The following is a 23,676-nucleotide window of genomic DNA, read 5'->3' as shown; positions in this document are numbered from 1 at the left end:
TGGTGAAGATGGCTTCACGAAGGGCATCTACAGTCGGGAACTGATGTGTGTTTTTGTAAACTTTCCTTGCCATCCTGTTCTCAATGGGATTTAGATCAGGGGAACATGCAGGATGGTCTAAAAGAGTGACGTTATTCTCCTGGAAGAAGCTCTTCATCAGGCGGGCATTGTGAACTGTAGCATTGTCCTGTTGAAAGACCCAGTCATTACCACACAGATGAGGGCCCTCAGTCAAGAGGGATGCCCGCTGCAACATGTCCACATAGCCAGCCGCTGTTTGACGCCCCTGCACAACCTGAAACTCCATCTTCCCATTAAAGGAAAAAACACCCCAGATCATGATGGAGCCTCCTCTACTATACGCGTAGAAAACATCTCTAGTGGGATCTCCTTGTCATGCCAGTAATGTTGGAGGCCTTAAAAATGGCCACCCTGTGGATCCAGCCATTTGGAGGCTATATATAGCTGCCTTTTGCTATATACAGCTACGTTTTGACACCATATTATACACTTGTGTCAGAAGAACCACCTCTTACTCAACATCAACAAGACCAAGAAGCTGGTGGTGGATTTCAGAAGACAGGACAAAGAACCCTAACCCTCATCACCTTAGATGCAACACCTGTGAAATCGTTTAACAGCTTTCCTGGGTGTACACATCACTGAGGATCTTACATGGACTGTTCACACTGATGCATTGCTGAAAAAGGCACATCAGTGCCTATTTTTCCTCGGACGCCTTAGGAAGTTCAAATAAGCCCCTGGATCCTCAGATACTTTTACAACTGCACAGTGGAGAGCATTTTGACTGGTTGCATTACCGCCCGGTATGGCAACAGTACTGCTGGCAACTGCAAAGCACTTCAGAGGGTGCCCCCATATTGTAGGAGGTGAGCTTCCCTCCCTCCAGAACACTTTACATTACATTTAGTCATTTAGCAGACACTTTTGTCCAAAGCGACTTACAAATGAGGTAAACAATAGAAGCAATTATAGCAACATAAGCATAGCAATACATAAGTGCGCTAGGAATAGTCTTATCATGTCTAACACAGTATACACAGCCAAGGGTTAGTTAGTTGTATATCGAAAAGAGCAGGGATCCAAGAATGGAGCCTTGAGGTACCCCGGTATTGAGACGTTGGGGTTCAGAGACGTCACCTTTCCAGGATACCTTAAATGCCCTATAAAACATAAAACCATGCCTTCAATTGTGATCGTAGACTGCTCAAAACTCGTGTTTAAATCATTGTTTCAATAGTCAGTAGTAAAGTCTTTAAATTTTAACAAATTTAAACTTTGTGTTTTGTAACTTTGCGGAGGGTTATGTACTAACACTCACACACCAAAATAAATGTAAAATCATGAAAAGAAAAGTTTGCTTCAGTTGGCTGCCATATTGTTTAACACTACTGGAAAGCAACCTAGTATGTAAATTAAATTAAAATTTTCATGACTGTGAAGTATGGTTGCCTATACTCGAAATGTCATGCCTGTAATTAACCCATCCCATTAAGTAGAGAACACACACATGCCGGAAGTCATGAGCGCGCACACACACACACACACACACACACACACACACACACACACACGTGCGCTGAGCACTGAGCAGCTACTGCATCACTGCCTGCAGCAACAACTTCACAACTTGTACAACTTGCAACAGCTTGCTAGCCGTGATACTCGAACCAGTGACCTGATACAAACCAGCCTGATCTGAATTCATTCATATTTTACAAGATGGCTAATTTATATAAGTTTGTACAAAGTTAATCGTGCAAAAATCTTTGATTATCATTAAAAAACAATAACAATATCTGGTATAATCATAGTTGGATCTACAAGTCTATTTACAAACATCCTGTCACAGACTAATGAAAACCTGGGTGTTATAATTCTCAGCAGTTTTATAAACAGTTAATATATTTAGATGTGATGAGTTTTCTAAGAACTGATGATGTTTTCTTAGTATTTAGTTTGTCTTTGACCCGCCTACTACTATCAGAAAGTATAAAACCCTCTGAGTTTGTTCCTCATTGCCACTCTTTCTTCATGCATACAGGTATGATGTCTTAACTTTCTATACACTTTAATTACTTTACTGAACTTATACTTTGAGACTTGTTATGAAATACACTATTGTGCTTTAGCATCACCTATGGTTGTACAGAAGTGTTATATACAGTAGGTGTTCTTTAGCTCTGTAAAAATGATTCCCTTATGATTACAAGCTTTTGGTACTATTAAAGCACAAATTAATTATATATTTTTACAGTTCATGTTTGCTTTAAAAACTAAATGTTTAAAATGTCTCAAAGAAAATGTTGAATAAATCAGAAATTATGCGAAGCTACGGTGTGCACAGTTTTGTACTGTGCAAAGATTTTGGATTAGTAACACAATGTTGTATTGTTGTCTTTTGCAGCTTCTTAACGGTATTATATTCATACCTGATCTCCATTGGTTGTTCATCTGAGGATTCAGACTACATCATGATGTTGACCACTGCAGCTCTTATTCTCATTTTCACCAGTAATGTTGTCCTAGGAAAGGTAAGATTGATTTATGAGTCTGTATATTATTGTACAAGCATAATGACATTATTACTAAAGTTATTATAATTTTGGATATAGGATGACAGCATTCCATTGGATATGGCAGAGAATTCAGTTGATGACCAATATATTGGTTGTGCAGTAGAGATGAACAACTTGGTGGAGAAAGAAAACTATCTAAACAAAGAAAGGAAAGCTAACATGTCAGGCTTTGGAGACGCTTGGAGTAAAAGTGAAAAAAAAATCGAGGGAAAAAAACTAGAACCCTTAAAAACTAAAAAGCATTTAATTGCCATTTATGTGTATACTGGTGTTATAGGAGGCGTACATAAAAAATTCAATCAGGATGTTAGGACCGGTAGAGAGAAATACCAATACAAGAAATTCTCATGGTATACACTTTACTTTTGGTTGACACGAGCGATACAGACTCTTAAGGAAACGCAAAATGGATGCATATCAACTTATCGTCGTACCAGTGTTAAATTTAATGGTGTCAATAACACAGAGATTCGTTTTGGCTCATTTGCGTCCTCCTCTCTTGATCGTGATGTAGGATTGAAGTTTGGAAATGAATCGTGTTTTGAAATTGAGACTTGTTACGGTGCTAATGTGACAGACTACTCCTGGTACCGTGATCAGAAAGAGGTATTGATTCCCCCATATGAGAAATTTAAAATCACTGATATCAGGAAAGGTAAGAAGGGTGACTGGTGTAAGACTGTGTTTGTGTTGAAAAGCGCTGGTATAAAAAGTAACCTAAACTGTAAATTGTTCAAGAAAATTAAATAGCAAATGTCATTATCTCTGAATGATCAGCATTTACATATTATCATTTTTCTTTGATATATTAAGCAAGCTTTCAGGATTGCCGCTTAAATGACCCAAATGAGAATCAATTTTTTTATCACAAGCAGAATTAAATGCAGCTTAACACGTTTGTTGCATATTTGTTGTTTTGTTTATAATATAATAATAAAATATTTTAAATTAATATTTTGTGTCCAATTCTTTAATTATAGCTGTCTTTATTATCTTGCAATTATAATAATGATAAATAAGGGATACCTGCACTTAGAAAAAATCATGGTTTAATTATAGTGATAAGGGTGAGTTCCCGGACAGGGATAAGCTTAAGCCAGGACTTGGCCTTAGTTTAATAAGGAAATATAACTATTTTTGTCCGGGAAACCGCCCAAAGTGTAGTAACTGTGGTTTTTGACAGAATAATACATTTGGTTTACCACAGTTTTTAACACACATCAGCTTATGTATGACTCACTGGATATACTGTGACTCGCATGGGACGTGGGGCTCTCAAGGTGGCGATACAGGCTAGTCAGCATCGTCAGAGGCATCCTCCACATCTCTTTCTGCCCTGTACGCAAACTGCATGAGGTCTAATGACATACCTGTTTCATCACCTTCTCAAACATTTTCATAACCAGGGAAGTTAAAGCTACAGGTCTAAAGTCCTTTAGTGCTTTGGGATTAGAGCACTTTGCAACAGGGACTACAGTGGACAGCTGTTGCTCAGCACAGGTCTTTAACACATTTCCACAGATGTGATCGTGGCCTGGACTCTTTCTAATATTTATCTGCTTGAGTAACCTGATCACACCCTGTGTTAATTTTAACATTGTTAGGGGATGACCTACTCATTTGTCTCAAATAGTTAACCTGACCAGTAAAATTATGCTTGTCGAAGCTCAAATAAAATGTATAAGCCATCAGATCAATGTCAGAGTTAAATCCAGCAAGTCTAACTTCAGAGCTCCCAAAACAGCCTGTAATTTTCTCATACCATTCCACGCAAATTCTGTCTCTATCTTATCTTTGTAATTTATTTTAGCTTTCTTAATATTGCAATTTCATACACTTCTTTAACCTTAAGTGTATTACCACAATTAAAAGCAGCATTCCTTTGGCTTATCAATATTTTTATTTCAGGTGAAACCTAAGGTTTATTATTAGGATAAACCTTAAAGCAGACATATCATGCTTTTAAATCTGTCCTTTTTACATATAAATCATCTATTTGTGGTCTATATAAAGCAAAACTGCAATGCTTGGGTCTGAATTCCTCATTATTATAGTCCCAGAGGCCCCCTTTTTACCCCTTTTCTGATGTGCATCTGAGAGCAACTCGTTTTGGTACTATCTTTTTAAATGCACGTCATACCCTGCCCCCTCTCCAGGTTGCAGAGGTGACACTCGGTTAAACTCCACCCCGTTCGGCCATTTTTGTAGTTTTATAGCAGAGATACGATTATCTAGCTGCACAGAAACTTTTTATTTACTCGTTATTCACAAAATGTCAACAACGGAAGACTTGTCCATCCAGCCTTATATGTTCGCGCCAGAGTCGGAAATGGAGCGAGATGAAAATGAAGACGACGAACCTGCAGAACAACGTCTTCATATGGAGGTATCGCAATGGTGTGTTAATGCCGGCTGTCTTATTTCAGAATATTAACAATTATAAAGTTGACTATTACTCTTAGTTAATTGTAAGTTGTTGTAATATGCTATAACTTAATCCCGGGTTGATGACCACATGCGACATCCACAGGCTGCAGCCTTCGGATTGAGAAACAGCACTGCTAAACCATGACCACCGTGTACTTTACTGTTTTTAAAGTTATTTACAGCTTACCGAAGTGCTCTGCTCGTCGTCTCCAAAGATAGAAGTAATTGACCCCTCAATCAGACGAAGTCTATCGGCAAATCCTTCTTTATACTGGTGGAGGTTGGTGAAATTATCCTTGAAGTGCTTCGCACACTAAAAAATGACATTTCCGTGAAAAATAAAACTCAACCAGGCACAGGTTCAACAACCGAACATTTTGATTTACTCTCTCGTAACTTCTGCATCCTTGAGCTTGGACTACAATATCGCAGCGAAAAATAAATAATGGCGGATTGCTCGTAGTGTTGGGCTGGGAGTCGATGTCCTTATTTGGCAGTTCCGCTGCAAATACTGTGACGTAATTGTTCAAAAAACGTAATAGATAATAGAAAAATCAGAACCGGTTGGAAAATATGACCAAAACAGAATATAAAGATATCAACAAAGCACCTGAAGAGACTAATTTCAACTTTGATGTACTTCTAAACACTACAAATATACAACAAAATGCATTTAAGAGCTAAGAAAGTTGATTTAGCATGATATGTCTCCTTTAACCTCCTTAGAGGAATTCACAGAATCTTTACAGAATTTAATATAGCTACACACCATGCATCTTAGCTGAGGAGTCCTTAACTCTTTCCCCGCCATTGACGAGATATCTCGTCAATTAAGAGAAAACGCGTCCCCGCCAATGACGAGATTTTCCGTCTTTCCGCAATACCGCTATTAATTACCCTTCCGCAACTTTTTAAAACCGGAAGTATTGCCCTATGGCAAGCTGCTGCATGTCCGTGTCTGTTCTAAAGATCGCTCTGAATCGGATCTCTATGAAAAGTCCGTCACAAATATGGAATTATCTCTGCTTTTTGCTCAAAATATGGTGTTTTTGCAAAAACCTACCCATATTCAAAAGCTGATTGCAAAAGAACCACTAAAGGTAGGATGAAACGTTTTTTTTTGTTTGAAAGCAGAGGGTCTGTTCTTTCATTTGAAATATTGTATGTTTATTTATTTAAAGAAGAACATTTTCTGGAAGGCATTAAACTTTGGTGAAAATCATGAAAAACGCTGGCGCTGGCTGGCAACTTTTTTTAAAAACGCTGGCGGTGAAAGAGTTAAGCAGCCCTGAAGGGCAAGGGACTAATTCAACCACTCAAGGCCATTTTCACCTATAATGATCCTTGAGGGTCGATTGAGCCATTTTTTAATTATGCGCTGTTGTTGGCCGGGTCTTCCTTTACCGTGGGTGAGGTAGACGAGGACGCCTTGCCTAAACAGTTTTTTTTTTGGGGGGGGGGAATATGCACCAGGCTACGTATGCCTGAGAGCCAGGCCGGTCACAGATGCCTGTGTGCACCACAATGGTGGTTAGACCGAGACTCATACCTGCACCTGTGTCTAAGATGGCTGCCGTGTCAGCATCTGAGCCTGTGTCCAAGATGGCTGCCAAGCTCGAAAAGTTCTTGCAATGAAGCACTGTTTCGGAGCTTGTATCGTTACGTCAATAGTAACGTGAAATATGACGTCTGAAGCAATCAACTTGAACCACACGACTGCTTTGATAGCCCAATCCGGCGTTGACAGGTTTGAAACTTGGCAGCTTTATTTTTCACACAAGTGAAGCCATGCCATAGAAAAGCTTTTGTGTACTCCAGCATTATCTGTTTCATGCGAGAGAATGTTCTCCAAAAGCTGGTGAAATTGTTAAAAAAGAAATTACCAAATGTATAGCCTATTATATTATAAATTATTATAAAATAAAAATATATTGTATTTATTATCAAATTATATTTCTAAATAAAAACCACAACATTTAATGAATAATCTCCTCCACTCACCTTTTTTAAATACATAAATGTCCAGCCCACAAAATCTCAGGCTCGATGTTTTATTATTAAGGTGAACACATGAAACTCATCAGTATCTGTAAAATTCACCTACTAAATAAATGTGTGTTTTGTCTTATGCAGTGACCTGTATATTGCTTGTAAGGTGACGTTGGGTGTTCTGAAAGGCACCGTGAAATAAAATGCATTATTATTATTAAATGGGTTTAAAAAACATGAACACTGTGTCAAAGCTCTGACCGCTTAAATGGGGCAGTAACATTAGCCTACTTGTATTTTATAGTTTCAGCTTTGTTGCATTACATTTACTTCACCAGAAGATGGTGGTGTGCATTTTCTCTTTGATTGAAGCTTCGATTAATTAACCATTTTTGACAAAATTGCATCAGAAAGCAATAATGCTTTGAAATGCTTCATTTAGCCATCACTAGTCATAGTCAGCATGTATTTTTTAATAAAGCGTTGTTAGCACAGTCTAACTTCAGTTTAAACTGGTACTCACACTGTATCTAAATAAAACATTAATCAAAAATATGTCATCAAAATTACTTATGTACAGAACAGGTGTGGCTATTGGGGTGCATAGCCTTAAATGTTTTTTTTTAGTCAAAATATATGGTACAGCATCAGTGAATAATTAGAAAACTGAGTACATTTTTAAGAATTAGTCTAGTCTACAGCAGTGTCCTCATCCCCCCAGATTTTTTATATAAAACATCTGCCTCTCTCCAAAATGTTTGAATTGTCTTATAAGTAAACACACTAACAAGCTAATAATTTGAATCAGGCGTTTTATAAGACATCTAAAACATTCTAGGACACTTTTGGGTCCTTTAGAAGCTTGAAGAGTTTTCTGGTTACGATGACCGACTCAATCCCCATCCACTCATGTTTTCCAAAGAAAGGGCGCATAATTGATTTTTGTTTATTTCTAACCAAAAGACTTAATGATTGCAGATTTAACAAAAACACCAGAAAAGTTTAATTCAGTTCAATTTTATTTATATAAAGCTTATCCCAATTGTTCATTGTTCCAAAGCAGCTTTACACAGATTACAACAAAAAGTTTATCAAGTATAAGTTCAATAAAAACATCATGTAATTTAAAGAAGAAAAATGTGTAAAGATTTAAAGCTGCATGGACTATTCAATGTTTTTGACTCAAGTATTTTTTTTTAATCAAGTAACACAGTTGCAATTACTGAAATTTAAATGAGTTGGTTACTTGCGTTGCTCTATTTGTGATAAATGAACACTTGCAGACAAGACATTTCTGATTTAACATAGCAGGACTGTGGTGAGTGGAACAATGAATAATAACAAAGAAGGTGTGTTAGTATAGGGACAACACATTTTATGCCGCCCACCAAGGTCCTGCAACATTATATCAGAAATGTCTTGTCTGCAAGTGTTTATTTATCACAAAATAGAGTAACACGAGTAGCCAACTCATTTAAATTTCAGTAATTGTAACTGCGTTACTTGATTTTAAAAAATACTTCGTTACATGTTTATTACCGCTAAAAGTAGTGGAATTACAGTAACGGAATTACTTTGTAACGCGTTACTACCGTCACTGTTTTTAACGCAACTTGTGTCGGCCCTTTCATTTATTTTAACATGAAATAACGCCTTTAATGGCATGACACACACAATGTGTAAAAAATTAACACATCATTTTTTTGCAGTGTATAAATCAAAAGTGGCAATGAGGAACAATCTTTTTGGATTTTTTATATTATTGTGAAATGAAAGGCGGGACAAAGGCACCCGATTCCAGGAATATCAGTTCTTAAGTAAACAAAATACATCTATATATAAAATTGGTGTTTTGCACAGTTCCCATTATATTTTCTAAGAATTACACATTTTTTTACATCTGTCAGGATTTCTGCAAGACACAAACAGACTTTATTTAGCTACATGCTGACTTTACATAATAGGGGTGAGCAGGGACGAAAATTTCTTTTCAGAAAAACATAATTTTAAAAGATAACGTTTTAGACGTTATCTTTTAACTACAGTCATCAGAGAGAGGCAACGTCATCAGAGAGAGACGCTGAGAGTAAGACGAAGAGAAGAGTCGCAAGCCCGAAGCTCCGTTGAGCTTATCAGCTAAATCCTATTTTTTCACTATCTTATTCCTATCTATATAATATAACTTATTAGTTTATCTTAGGAATACTTTACCTTGACGATTACTGAATTGTATTACTAAGCGAAACGATTTTATCACTTGTAACACCCAGTTTTAGCATATAGCCCTCTAGCATTTCTTACCGTCTGTTTACTTAAACCTGCCTTCTTTGGCGATCTAATGGCGGATTCATCCGAGGTATGCTTTTCTGATCTGTCCACACCAGATCGGGAAGCTGTGAAGGAGGTGCTGCCCGGCCTTCGCAGAGTCAGCGTGCCTCACATCACCCTGACCACAGACACTCGTAGGCGGCCGAGGCGTACTGCGAGCCAGCACCCGTCTCGATGCAGCTTCACGGACCGCGTTCAGGCGAACGGAGACGCCATCGCCCAGCATGAACACGGTAAGACTCCGCTTGTCATTGTAACCTGCACTACTTGCCACATGTACAGTTTAGCTTCTTCCGTCAGCATAGAGGGGTTTACATGTGCTAAGTGTATTGAAGTAGTAAGGCTGACGGAGAAGGTTGCTGAACTAGAAGCGCGCATCCGAACGCTAGTTGAGGACAGTAAGACCGCTAATGTTATTGTTACAAACACTGTTTCGGGTGCGCCTAGTGTTAAGCGTAATACACATGGCTCGGTTCCGACTTCAGAGTCAAGGCGGCTGACTAACTGGGTGACTGTCAGGCGGCATAGTCACATTCGGCACCCAAATCACGCTCCTGTTTTAATATCAAACAGATTTTCTCCACTCAGCAATACACCGGCTGAGACGTCTGTTAAAAGTGCCCTGGTTATTGGAGATTCTATACTCAGGAACGTTGACATTGAGGCACCAGCCACCATAGTCGATTGTATACCGGGAGCCAGAGCGTCTGACATTAGATCCAAATTAAAAGTGCTGGCTAATGCTAAACGTAAGTTTTCTAAGATTGTTATTAACGCCGGCACGAATGACACCAGACTCCGCCAGTCGGAGATCACCAAAGATACTATTAAAGAGGTGTGTGAAATTGCAAAAACAATGTCAGACAATGTAATTTGCTCTGGTCCCCTCCCCGCCTACCGGGGAGATGAAACTTACAGTAGATTAGTGTCTCTTCATGGCTGGATGTCAAAGTGGTGCCCTCAGCATAACGTAGGGTTTATAGACAATTGGAAGCATTTCCGGGGAAGACCTGACCTGCTAAAGAGAGATGGCCTCCATCCGTCTCCGGAAGGTAGTGCTATACTCTCTAGAAATCTGACCAATAGTCTTACTTTTGATATAGTCTGACTATCCAGGGCCCAGGTCAGGAAACAGACAGATCGGCTTACCCATCAGTCTGTTAGCTGCCTTGACATGTCAAGATCACATATATCCCAGCACATAGAGCCTTTTTTACCAGAGTACCAACACATCTCGACTGTGTCTGTTCCTCGAACAAATAAATACAGAGCACCGTCTACCTCGTCTCGTACAAATCTTATTAACATAAAATTAGAACACAATACACTAAAAGATGAAACTCAAATGTTAAAATTCGGCCTTCTTAACATTAGATCGCTTACCAATAAAGAACCTATTATCAATGAAATAATTACTGACCAAAACTTAGATGCACTCTGTTTAACAGAGACCTGGCTTAAAGCAGACGATTACATCAGTTTAAACGAATCCACCCCACAAGACTATTATTATAAACACGTTCCTCGCCTAAAAGGGAGAGGGGGTGGTGTAGCTACAATATACAACAAAATGTTCAAAGTAAACCATAAATCAGAACTAAAATTTAATTCGTTTGAAATAATACTGTTAAACATGGAAATAACTGATCGTAACAACAAACAGCTTTCGTTCATTTTAGCTACCATATATAGGCCTCCGGGCCACCACACAGATTTTCTTAAAGAAATAGCAGACTTCCTATCTGAGCTTACAGTCACTGTAGACAAAGCTCTTATCGTTGGTGATTTTAACATCCATGTGGATAACTCAAAAGATGCATTAGGACGTGCGTTTATGGATGTTCTAAATTCTCTCGGTATTAAACAAAACGTGTCTGGACCCACGCATACTCGTAAGCACACATTAGACTTAATTCTGTCACTCGGACTCAATATTAATGACATCGAAATATCACCCCAGAGCGATGCCGTTTCAGACCATTGCCTTGTGTCATACACAATACTTCTAGATAGGACCGCTCAGTCTACAACATGCTACAGATTAGCCAGAACAATAATTTCCACCACTAAAGATAGCTTTATTAGCACTCTTCCAGACCTGTCTCAAATGAAACATGTAGCAGATAACCGTGAAGATCTGGATATTATAATAGAAAACCTGAACAACGTTTGCTCTAGCACGATGGATGCCGTTGCTCCCATACGAAAAAAGAGAATCAAAGGAAAAACGCCAGCTCCATGGTATGACCATCATACTGCAGCCCTTAAAAAAGTAGCTAGAAAAATGGAAAGAAACTACCGAAACACAAAGTTAGAAGTATGGCGTTCAGCATGGAAAGAGAGTGTTCAACACTACAGACAGGCTATTAAAACCGCCAGATCTACCTATCTCAGTACGCTTATTAAAGAAAATCATAACAACCCTCGTTTCCTCTTTAGCACAGTTGCGAAACTGACTAGAAACAAAGAACAAACAGAAACCAATAGTAAATTCCAACACAATAGTAACGACTTCATGAACTTCTTTACTAACAAAATTATTTCTATTAGGGAAAACATAGAAACTACGCAAGCAGCCACCACTCAACCCAATAGTACATTTACCACTAGATTATCATACGAACATCTTGAGTCATTTAAACCTACTACAATAGAAGAGCTCTCTAAATTAGTAACGTCATCTAAATCATTGTCCTGTATATTAGACCCCATTCCCACAAAATTACTAAAAGAGGTATTTCATGTAGTGTCCGACTCGGTACTAAATATCTTTAACTCATCGCTAGAATTAGGATACGTTCCAACAGCTTTCAAACTAGCAGTTATTAGACCGCTCATTAAAAAACCAAACCTTGACCAGGGAGATCTTAATAACTTTAGACCAATCTCAAATCTACCTTTTCTTTCTAAAATATTAGAAAAAATAGTGGCAAGCCAGCTACGCACATTCATAGCGAATAATAATACATATGAAAAGTTCCAATCAGGATTCAGGCCCCACCATAGCACAGAGACAGCGCTGCTTAGAGTTACAAATGACCTCCTATTAACATCCGATCGTGGTGAAATCTCAATCCTTATATTACTAGACCTTAGTGCAGCCTTTGACACAATAGATCACAGAATCCTACTCAATAGACTAGAAAACTATGTTGGCATCAGTGGTCAGGCGTTAGCCTGGTTTAGATCGTATCTAACCAATCGATATCACTTTGTTTATGTAAATGAGGAAGAGTCACATCACTCCCCCGTTAAATACGGCGTACCTCAGGGATCAGTTCTAGGCCCTATCCTATTCTCGTTATATATGTTACCTCTAGGAGACATTATCAGGAAACATAACATAAGTTTTCACTGCTATGCGGATGATACCCAGCTTTACATCTCGTCACATCCTAGCGAAACCCACCAGTTTGCTAAGCTAACAGACTGCATTAGTGATATTAGGGACTGGATGGCACATAACTTTCTTATGCTAAACTCCAATAAGACAGAGATACTTATTATTGAACCAAATCGCTCCAAACATAATATGTCAGATTACAAGTTGCCCATAGATGGCTGCACGGTGGTGCCATCTTCCACGGTTAAGAATTTAGGCGTAATGTTTGACAGCAATCTATCTTTCGATAGTCATATCTCCAACGTCTGCCGCACAGCATTTTTCCATCTTAGAAATATCTCAAAAATACGCCATATGCTGTCTGCATCAGATGCAGAAAAGATTATCCATGCTTTTATGACCTCTAGATTAGACTATTGTAACTCGTTACTCGGGGGATGCCATGCAAATCAGGTAAACAAGCTACAGCTGGTTCAAAACGCCGCCGCAAGAGTGCTTACTCGATCTAAAAAGTATGACCACATTAGTCCAATTCTGGCATCTTTACACTGGCTACCAGTTAAATATCGCATACAATTTAAAATATTACTAATCACCTACAAAGCCTTAAATGGCCTAGCGCCCTCGTATATAAAAGAACTACTATCAGAATACAATCCACCACGTAAACTGCGATCACAAAATTCGGGTTACTTAATTATCCCTAGAATATCAAAAGTGTCTAAAGGTGGTAGATCCTTTTCCTACTTAGCCCCTAAGCTCTGGAATGATTTACCAAATAATGTTCGAGTATCAGACACAGTCGATCAATTTAAATCTAAACTTAAGACATTCTTCTTTAACAAAGCATTCACATAGAATGTCCAGTAAATGTACTTTTCCCGCAGTAGTTATTTTGTCTAGAACAAAGCACTCACATACCTCATACGGGTAATTTACTCTTGCCGCAATAGTTAGCCTGTCTGGAACCGAGCTGAATTAAACCACTATAATGTATGACACTTGCATTACATGCGAACGGCCCCTACGCTAATAGAATTCTGTTTTTGTCTCCCTGTCTCGTCCTCGACTCTGAGGACAATGAGACAAACAGACCCAGTTCCTGTTGCTGTGAAGGTCATCGCACCACTAATCAACTGGCTGTCCTTCAACGTGACGCCCAACCGATGCGCGACCAACGGCCACCGGCTGAACCAGTTTAATCCGCTTACACGCTTCCTATCCCTACCGTGTCTATATATTATAAATATAAATATTAATCTCTCCCTAGGGTTTTTTGTCCTTCTAGGATTTTTTCCCATTGGGTTTTCTCCTAGGGGGTTTTTTAGTCCCAGGGAGAGTCAGCCAACTTTGGCTTAACTTAGCACTTTACTGTATACGTTACATTATTAATATGCTCGCTTACACGGTTTTTTATCCTTAGCCGCTATATTCTACTTCTTATACTATGTATTGATTTTCAATGTTCTCCTCTACATCTACTCATGTAAAGCTGCTTTGCAACAATTAACAATTGTGAAAAGCGCTATATAAATAAAATTGAATTGAATTGAATTGAGACAGAAATATATATATTTATACAACAGTTCTTTCTGGTTCTCGAATCTGATTGGCTAAGAGGCGTGCGATATTGTACTGATAACGGCACAGTAACCGCTTCACCTTTCGTATCATTCCGCCACCTAGTGAATGGAGGTCCTTTAAACAGGCTCATCTCTGAATGGAAAATCTGCACGCACACACGGGCACACACGGACACACACAAACGCGCTGTTTTTAAACACTCTCCATGTGTCTCATTAGTTCACTAGCTCATAAATCAGTCTGTGAATCCCAATCGAAAGTGATTATTCCGTCAAAGATCAGCGCTCTTGGATGTTACGTTAAACTTAATGGAAGTTATGTCTTGTCACATCGTGTGGACGATTAACAGTTGGAAAGAGGAATGTAAACACTCATTTTTTTCTGGAGCGATCTCTCTTCTCAGAACGCGAAAACACTGTGGAACTGCAGGTAAGCACCGCAGCTTTTAAATGTGGACATTGATCATTTATTTTATCGTGACGTGACTATAAAAACATGTTATGAGATATCGCCACTGATATATTTATAAGCAGCATGCAAAAACATCTTTCTGACCCCTATAAAAAAACAGTTTTATATAGTGCTGATAAGACCAAAGTCTAATAATAATTGAGTGCTCGTATCGCGTTAAGAATAAATAAGAAAGCAATAGTAACATTATATAAGTATAGTTTTATTAACTTTTACCTCACGCCAAAACAATAACAACACAAAAGACACTAAATATGAATAAGAAAACAAGTAATAGTTTCATCATGACACCAAATACTGCTGATGTGATCTCATGTTTGACCATCAAACCCAGACAAGGCCAACATCAGAGCCAGGGAATCCCTGTCAGAGATGTAGCCCAGATAGGGCGATGTATTTGACAGAGAAAAGACAGAACGTGACTTTAGGGAGCATTTGTATGGAAAACTACAACTCCCACAATGCACAGCTCTGCAAGCCACCACCCCTAATCCAGAACACCGCTAGCTCAGCTGTATGCTATTTTACATCCAGTCCATTTTATTTATATAGCACATTTAAAAAAAAACGAAGGTTTACAAAGTGCTGAACAGGAATAATACACTAATAGTACATATAAACATATGGAAATATAAACACATAAAAACTAACACATAAAAGCCTCAAAGAAAATATATGATCACACAGTTATCATCATGTGTTAAAAGCTAGAGAAAATAAATAAGTTTTAAGACGAGATTTAAAAGATTCGAGGGTTGGGGCTGATTTGACCTGTGGATGAAGCTCATTCCACAGTTTAGGGGCTACAACTAAAAAAGCACGATCCCCCTGGTTGCAATTCTCTTCCGCCTGACTATTCACCACACAAACGTCTATATCCAGATCTGATGCAGAAATTCCGTACAGAAGGCACACAGCAAGAGTACAGCCACTACGTTTTTGTCCAAGCTCGTGCCTATCCGGGCTCCTCTACGCAGCCGAGGATGCTGCGTCCTCCACGGGCTCTACTACGCAGCAGAGTCTGAGGCTGCGGCCTCTTCTCCGGGCTCCTCTGCTTTCTATTCCTCCATCTCCCTCAGCTCTTCGCTGTATTGTGGCTCTTAAAGGTGGCATAGAAACACCCGATTCTCTCAACAGCTCTTCAAAATCCCCTTCTGCCATTTCAACCTTAAAACTACATTCCGCCATTGTTATTCAAACTTTTCCACGGAGCAATAGCCTGTTAGCTTAGCTTCTACTGATGGCTGACACTATCTTTACATTCTGTGAGTGAGATCCCACCTATATGGGCATGGTGAAAACATGCGGAACTAGCTGCTACTACTGCCTGTAGTTTTAAGCCTCTGGCCAAAAAAACCTCTGATGACGCAAAAATCGTCAGTTTGCAAAAAATACACACATCTCTCATCTAGGGGCAATATGAAGGAGAGAGGCACGGTAATTCGAAAATACTACTGGTTTTCTACTGATACAAAGCTTAATTCTAAATCCTGAAGTATTCCTTTAAATGACCTACCTGAGAGGTAAGACTTGAACAATAGTAGCGCTGTATCAGAGAAACCCATGGCCATAAGGGTCAACAGTAGGATGTGGTGATTGACCGTATGAACATCTACACATTTCATATATTCTGTGTATATTGTGTACATCTGTGTATAATGTATATTATGTAAAAGTGTGATTTGTACAGTTTGTCCTATTGTATTCTGCACTGTTTGGAGCATGCACCCAAAACTTTCACTCACCACTTGCACATGTGCTATTGATGATGTGAGTCACATCGTGTGACAATAAAGTGATTTGATTTGAAAACTCCTAATTTAAAGTCAAAAGCCTCCTTCCAGAATGTTTTAAAAGTTAATCGGCTTAATCCAAGGTAAAGTCCTGATTTTCTTTGTGGTTGTACCGATTCCAATTTTCCTGTGGTGCGTGGTATGTTAGAAGTGACTGAATCTGCTTGGAAGCATGCTCTGTTTGCAAATCAGAAATATTTAATTATTTTCCACATACATAGAGTACATTATTGTTTCTCCTTTATGCTCCTCCTTTGTGAAATGGGTTGATTTGTACAAAGCACATCATTCTGAAAATGTGCAATGTTGTCATGAGTCTGTTCTGTGTTCCCCTGTGTATGTCTTATATTTTAAAGTCCGTGTCGCCATTTGTAGTTCTTTGTAGTTCTTTTGTTTCATTGGTCTGCATGCTGATTTTTACCCCAGTTCTCATTTCCCAGTGTATTGAACCCCAGTGTTTGCCTTGTTTGAGGTCAGTGATTGTTAATGTAATGCTCTGTCTTTGTTTCGTGTCTGCCTGTTTGGATTATGTTTACCTGTCTGTTTACTTTATGTTCACTTTAATTAAATACTGTACTTGGATCCCCTGCCTCTGACTGCTTGCATTTAGCAACCAACTTTACAGAATCACAGACCAAAATGGATCCAGCAGAAGTTTTGTTTTTGCTACGCCAGGGAAACTGCCCCATCAAGGAATATGTGGACGTGTTTCTGGACTTGTGCAATCAGGTGGACTTCTGAGAGGTAGCACTAAAGGGCATTTTCCAAGACAACAGTTTGCACTGTTTAATGCCTCATAGTTGAGTTGTAGGGGCATTTACACTCCCAAGCCCCATAGACTCTCTTCCCTTGACAAAATGGCCATGCACAACTCTCAAAGTCTCTCTGTCCTGCCCGAGATGACCGATTCTGAAATCCCTGAACTCTCTGCCCGGCCCAAGATGGCAATTTCCGAGCTCCCTGAACTCTCTGCCTGGTCCAAGTTGGCTGTCCCTAAGCTCCTTGAACTCTTTGTCTGACCCAAGATAGCCGAGCTCTTTGAACTCTTTGCCTGACCCAAGATAGGCCACATAGGCTACTTACAGGCTGTGAGTCAGAAGCAGGTGGAATTATAATGTGCATCGAGTCCACATCTACCAGCTGCAGAAGTAAACTGTTGCCTACAATCCTTGTAGTCAAAGAAATGAGATTCAAGTCGGAGACAATCACCTGCATCATCACAGACTTTGTGTTTTGTAACTTTGCGGAGGGTTAACATGTACTAACACTCACACACCTAAAGAAATGTAAAATCATGAAAAGAAAAGTTTGCTTCAGCTGGCTGCCATCTTGTTTAACACCACTGGAAAGCAACCTAGTAAATTGAATTAAAATTGTCATGACTGTAAAGTATGGTTGCCTATACTCGAAAAGTCATGCCTGTATTTAACCCATCCCAATAAGTAGAGAACACACACATGCCACACACACACACACACACACACACACACACACACATTCTGGTTACCATGTTTTGTGGGGACATTCCATAGACGTAATGCATTTTATACTGTACAAACTGTATATTCTATTCCCCTTACCTGCCCCATTCCCTAACCCCAACCATCACAAAAACCTTTCTTGTACCTTAGATTTTCAATAAACATCATCATGTTTGATTTATAAGCTTGTTTCCTCATGGGGACATCAAAATGTCCCCACAAGGTCACAAAAACACTGGTATTCCTATCTTTGTGGGGACAATTGGTCCCCACAACGTGATAATTACCAGGTACACACACACACACACACACACACACACACACACACACACACACACACACACACACACACACACGGAGCACTGGGCAGATATTGCATCACTGGCTACAGGAACAACTACACAACTTGCAACAACTTGCTAGCTGTGATCCTCGAACCAGTGACCTAATACAAACCAGCCTGATCTCACAAGAATTCATTCATATTTTACAAGATGGCTAATTTGTATAAATTGTACAAAGTTAATCGTGCAAAAATATATAATTATAATTAAAAAACAATAACTATATTTGACATAATCATAGTTGGATCTTTACAAGTCTATTTACAAAATCCTTTGACAGACAAATGAAAATCTGGGTGTTATTATTCTCAGCAGTTTTATAAACTGTTAATATATTCAGATGTGATGAGTTTTCTAAGAACTGATGATGTTTTCTTAGTATTTAGTTTGTCTTTGACCCGCCTACTACTTTCAGAAAGTATAAAACCCTCAGAGTTTGTTCCTCATTGCCACTCATTCTTCATGCATACAGGTATGATATCTTAAATTTCTATACACTTTAATCATGTTACTGAACTTATACTTTGATATTTGGTACTCTATTTATGAAATCTTGTACACTCTTAAAAAACACCTATGGTTGTATAGAGGTGTTATATACAGTAGGTGTTCTTTAGCTCTCTAAAAATGGTTCCTCTATGATTACAAACTTTTAATACTATTAAAGCACTTTTTTATTTTTGTTGAGAAAAATCACCTGATTATATATTTACTGTTAATGTTTGGTTTAAAAACTAAATTTTAAAATGTCTCAAAGAAAATGTTGAATAAATCAGAAACGACGCAAGAGATTTTGAATTTGAAACAATGTTGTATTTGTTGTCTTTTGCAGCTTCTTCACATTATTATATTCATACCTGATCTCCATTCGTTGTTCATCTGAGGATTCAGACTACATCATGATGTTGACCACTGCAGCTCTTATTCTCATTGTCACCAGTAATGTTGTCCTAGGAAAGGTAAGATTGAATTATGAGTCTGTATACTATTGTACAAGCATAATGGAATTATTACTAAAGTTATTATAATTTTGGATATAGGATGACAGCATTCCATTGGATATGGCAGAGAATTCAGTTGATGACCGGTATGATGGCTGTGCAGCTGACATGAACAACTTGGTGGAGAATGAAAACTATCTAAACAAAGAAATTAAAGCTAACATAGGCTTTAAAAATGCTTGGGGGGAAGGTCAAAAGAAAATCAAGGAAAAAAAAGATAACTTAACTAAAAACCATTTAATTGCCATTGCTGTGTATACTGGTGTTATAGGAGGCCTATATAAAGACTTCAATAAGGATGTTAGGACTGGTAGAGAGAAATACCAAAACAAGACATTCTCATGGTATACACTTTACTTTTGGTTGACACGAGCGATACAGACTCTTAAACAAACGCAAAATGGATGCATATCAACTTATCGTCGTACCAGTGTTAAATTTAATAGTGTCAAGAACAAAGAGATTCGTTTTGGCTCATTTGCGTCCTCCTCTCTTGAGCCTGATGTAGAAGAGAAGTTTGGAACTGAATCTTGTTTTGAAATTGAGACTTGTTACGGTGCTGATGTGTCAAACTACTCCTGGTACCGTGATCAGAAAGAGGTGTTGATTCCCCCATACGAGACATTTAAAGTCACTGATATCAGGAAAGGTCAGAAGGATGACTGGTGTAACACTGTGTTTGTGTTGAATAGCACTGGTATAAAAAGTAACCTAAACTGTAAATTGTGCAAGAAAATTAAATAGCACACTGTCATTATCTCTGAATAATCAGCATTTACATATAATCATTTTTCTTTGATATATTAAGCAAGCTTTCAGGATTGCAGCTTAAATGACACAAATGAGAATCGTTTTTTTTTTTTATCACAAGCCGAATTAAATGCAACTTAAAATGTTTCTTGCATATTTGTTGTTTTGTTTATAATATAATAATAAAATATTTTAAATCAATATTTTGTGTCCAATTCTTAATTATAGCTGTCTTTATTATCTTGTTATTATAATAATGATAAATAAGGGATACCTGCATGAAAAATCATGGTTTAATTATAGTTATAACGGTGGGTTCCCAGACAGGGATAAGCTTAAGCCAGAACTTGGCCTTAGTTTGATTAGAAAATATAACAAAGTTTTGTCTAGGAAACCGCCCCAAAGTGTAGCAACAGTGGTTTTTGACAGAATAATACATTTGTATTACCACATAGGTTTAACACACATCACAAATTTGTGAGTAACTTAACTGATTAAAGATATATTTAAACCTCTCTGTCTGTCTGTCTCTCTCTCTCTCTCTCTCTCTCTCTCTCTACAATTATCACACATAATGTAAGAACTCTCTATCAATGCATTACTGATGTGAAATCATTGTGAATTTCAGTGCAATGCATATGGGCAAAATATAAGCTGCTTAAGTTACTATATAGCTTCTCACCTTCTTACTTTTGACGTCTTTTAACAAAACAAAACAAAAAATAAATACGTTGTGGCATCGTGAGAGGTAGGGTATCACCCAAGTGTGGGTTGTTTCACAAATCGAGTCCAGGCAGAGATCAAATCACTGGGTTCTTTTCAAACATCAACTTAAATACCAACGATTTTTAACCAAACCTATTCCAGCTTCTCTTTGTGTGTCCTATCAAACACAAAACAATCAAGACTCTCTGTTCTCAGCTCATTAACAGCTTTTCTCCTTCACTCGCAACAGCTCTCTCCACCATTGAGAAACCTGGGTAATGTAGTCCGGGACCCGGTGGCCATCTTGGTTTGTAGTCCCCATTGCTGCAACCAACTAGATGGCAGATACCTTGCCTCTATTACAACGTCTTTTAACAAAAAAAAAAAAAACAATATGTCCATTTATAAACAAGGGAGGTTTGCAATGAGCGAGTTTTAGTTCCCTGTGTGTGATAAAAATGTGGCTCACATACCGAACATAATTTCCCTCATCTCTTTTACATCCCTTAACCCACTCAAGAGCACCCTCTGTCTGCAGGTTGGTTCCACTACACCCCCCATTTTAATCATAAGCAGAGTATGCTTCAATTACTAATTAAACATGGACATAGCCACTTCTTTACCTGCTTATTATATTACACAGTTCTTTTAACTTTTTTCTTTTTTTCCCAAAGACAGTTAATTTTAAAACGTTTTCTGGCAGCCAGGGTAGACTGGACAATACCAAAACAGTAGACTCCATGGGTGGATCCGCTCCAAAGTTGGCAGACCAGTCTATTGTTATCCTGGTTCAGAGAAGCGATTATTCACCCTACAGTATTTCTCAACAACATTATTTCATTTTTCTTGCTATTCTTTAACTATATTCACTAGTCCAGTCTTTCAGGAGGTAAGAAATTCTGCTCAGATTCCCACTAAAAGGTAATTTATTTTATTGTTAACTTAATGATGCACAATTTTTGTTAATTCATACAATTTTTGTTAATTCGTATGTATTCAATATAAAAACTAACATTCAACACTTAATGAATGATATCTTATTTAATTTTATTAAATCAATGACGTGTCACTGTTTTAATTAAAAAATTCAGTAGCATCACTTGGATGGATTGATGTGGATTTTTTTTTACTGAAAGCTTTAGACCATGCAGGAACATATAAATTACTAATTTCAACATACTACAATTTGAGACTAATTGCTAATTGTTATGTTGAATACTATTTGGAATGGACGGTAGGAGAACATCTTGGTTACGTATGTAACCCTCGTTCACTGAAGGAGGGGAACCGACGTATTGGGAGCGCGCTTTGAGGGAATGAAATTTGGAATGGACAGCAGAAGAACTGGGATTCAGAGATATTTCTAGGATTTACAACATTATTAAGAGTGCTGCACAATGATACACAAAATGGTTGGGTGCAGAGTTTACAGCTGTTTGTTATTTTACAATAAATTTATGCTATTGACCAATCAGAATCAAGGACTGATTTGTCCACTTCAACTTTGTAACATTGCCATCTGGTGGCACATTGCTCAATCTGCTTTATGGATAGTTAACAGTATATAAAATTAAACCTTAGTAATACAGAAATAAAATGCAACATAACACAGTATTATACTAGCAATAATATTAATGGAAAACATCAATACACTTATGCTGAATACATACTGTACAGTACTGTTATTTAACCTGTCTACAGGGGCACAATGAATCTCTTTTGATCTGGAGATTGGATCCATTTGTCCGTCTTGTTGGTTGTTATTTGTATTTACTAATACCATAGTAACAAATTAATCATGGTTCAACTAAAATTTTACTAAAAATATGATCATTAAACTTGATGGGCTACTATAATAAAATCATGGGTAAAAAGATCAGATAAAAAACATTACAGCAGGACTGGAAAAATATTAAATAACTGCGCATCAAAAATGGGCATAGCGTAGGCCAGTCAACAACAAAAAACCACACAAAACAACACCAGCTCAAAGGAGCAGTGCCAAAGCACCATACTGTAGAAATCAGCAGAACATTAAGTCAATGATTACAATGAAATTCATTACATATGTAAAAGAAAACACACCATAAGCACACAACACAACATATGTGACCCTGGACCACAAAACCACACTGCAAAAAAAAAAAAAAAAAATGGTTTTCAAGAAAAGATTTCTTAGTATTTTTCTCTTGTTTTCAGTAAAAATATAAAAAAAATCTTAAATAAAGATGCTTTTTCTTGATGAGCAAAACGACCCAAGAAAATAAGTGATTTAAGTGATTTCATGCATAAAACAAGCAAAAAATTTTCTTGAATTTAGTGTTTAAGAAAAATGTTCAAGATGTTTTGCTTACCCCATTTGTTTGCTTGTTTTATGCACAAAATCACTTACATTTGATATTTTTTGATATTTTATTTTTTTGGGTCGTTTTGCTCATCAAAAAAAGCATTTAATTTAAGAATTTTTAGATATTTTTACTGAAAACGAGACAATAATACTACTACATTTTTTCTTGAAAATCTTTTTTTGCAGTCGTTCACTGCAAAAAATGACTTTCTTACTTAGTATTTTTGTCTTGTTTTCAGTAGAAATATCTAAAAATTCTTAAATCAAGATGTATTTTCTTAATGAGCAAAATGATGTAAGAAAATAAGTCTATACAATTTAAGTGAATTTGTGCTAAAAACAAGCAAAATTTTCTGCCAATGGGGTGAGTTTTTAAGAAAAAAGAAATCTTATTTTTAGTATTTTAAGTATTTTTTAAATATTATATTTTATTATATATATATTTAATACAATTTAAGTGAATTTTTTTATTAATACAGGCAAAAGTATCTGCCAATGGGGTGTAAAAAAATC

At 37.6% G+C, this 23,676-nt stretch overlaps 2 protein-coding genes across 2 annotated transcripts; both read left to right on the top strand.

The window, feature by feature from the left end:
• The first annotated feature begins 2,431 nt into the window (after positions 1-2,431).
• LOC135733815 (ecto-ADP-ribosyltransferase 4-like) lies at positions 2,432-3,549 on the top strand. The gene is made up of 2 exons (XM_065252599.1): positions 2,432-2,555; positions 2,637-3,549. Exons 1-2 carry the CDS (start codon positions 2,496-2,498, stop codon positions 3,348-3,350), a joined length of 774 nt encoding a protein of 257 aa, XP_065108671.1. The 5' UTR covers positions 2,432-2,495; the 3' UTR covers positions 3,351-3,549.
• A 15,646-nt stretch (positions 3,550-19,195) lies between these two features.
• LOC135733814 (ecto-ADP-ribosyltransferase 4-like) lies at positions 19,196-20,249 on the top strand. The gene is made up of 2 exons (XM_065252598.1): positions 19,196-19,319; positions 19,401-20,249. Exons 1-2 carry the CDS (start codon positions 19,260-19,262, stop codon positions 20,103-20,105), a joined length of 765 nt encoding a protein of 254 aa, XP_065108670.1. The 5' UTR covers positions 19,196-19,259; the 3' UTR covers positions 20,106-20,249.
• Positions 20,250-23,676: the final 3,427 nt, after the last annotated feature.

Source organism: Paramisgurnus dabryanus, chromosome 3 (genome assembly GCF_030506205.2).
Source record: "Paramisgurnus dabryanus chromosome 3, PD_genome_1.1, whole genome shotgun sequence".
Lineage (NCBI taxonomy): Eukaryota > Metazoa > Chordata > Actinopteri > Cypriniformes > Cobitidae > Paramisgurnus > Paramisgurnus dabryanus.
The sequence above is the reverse complement of the archived record's forward strand: the minus strand, read 5'-3'. Positions and strand labels throughout refer to the sequence as shown.

Excerpts from the sequence above, each read along its gene's own strand:
- LOC135733815 (XM_065252599.1), top strand. The coding sequence starts at position 2,496 with ATGATGTTGACCACTGCAGCTCTTATTCTCATTTTCACCAGTAATGTT. Across the intron at positions 2,556-2,636 it reads GTAATGTTGTCCTAGGAAAG|GATGACAGCATTCCATTGGA; the intron begins GTAAGATTGATT and ends TTTTGGATATAG.
- LOC135733814 (XM_065252598.1), top strand. The coding sequence starts at position 19,260 with ATGATGTTGACCACTGCAGCTCTTATTCTCATTGTCACCAGTAATGTT. Across the intron at positions 19,320-19,400 it reads GTAATGTTGTCCTAGGAAAG|GATGACAGCATTCCATTGGA; the intron begins GTAAGATTGAAT and ends TTTTGGATATAG.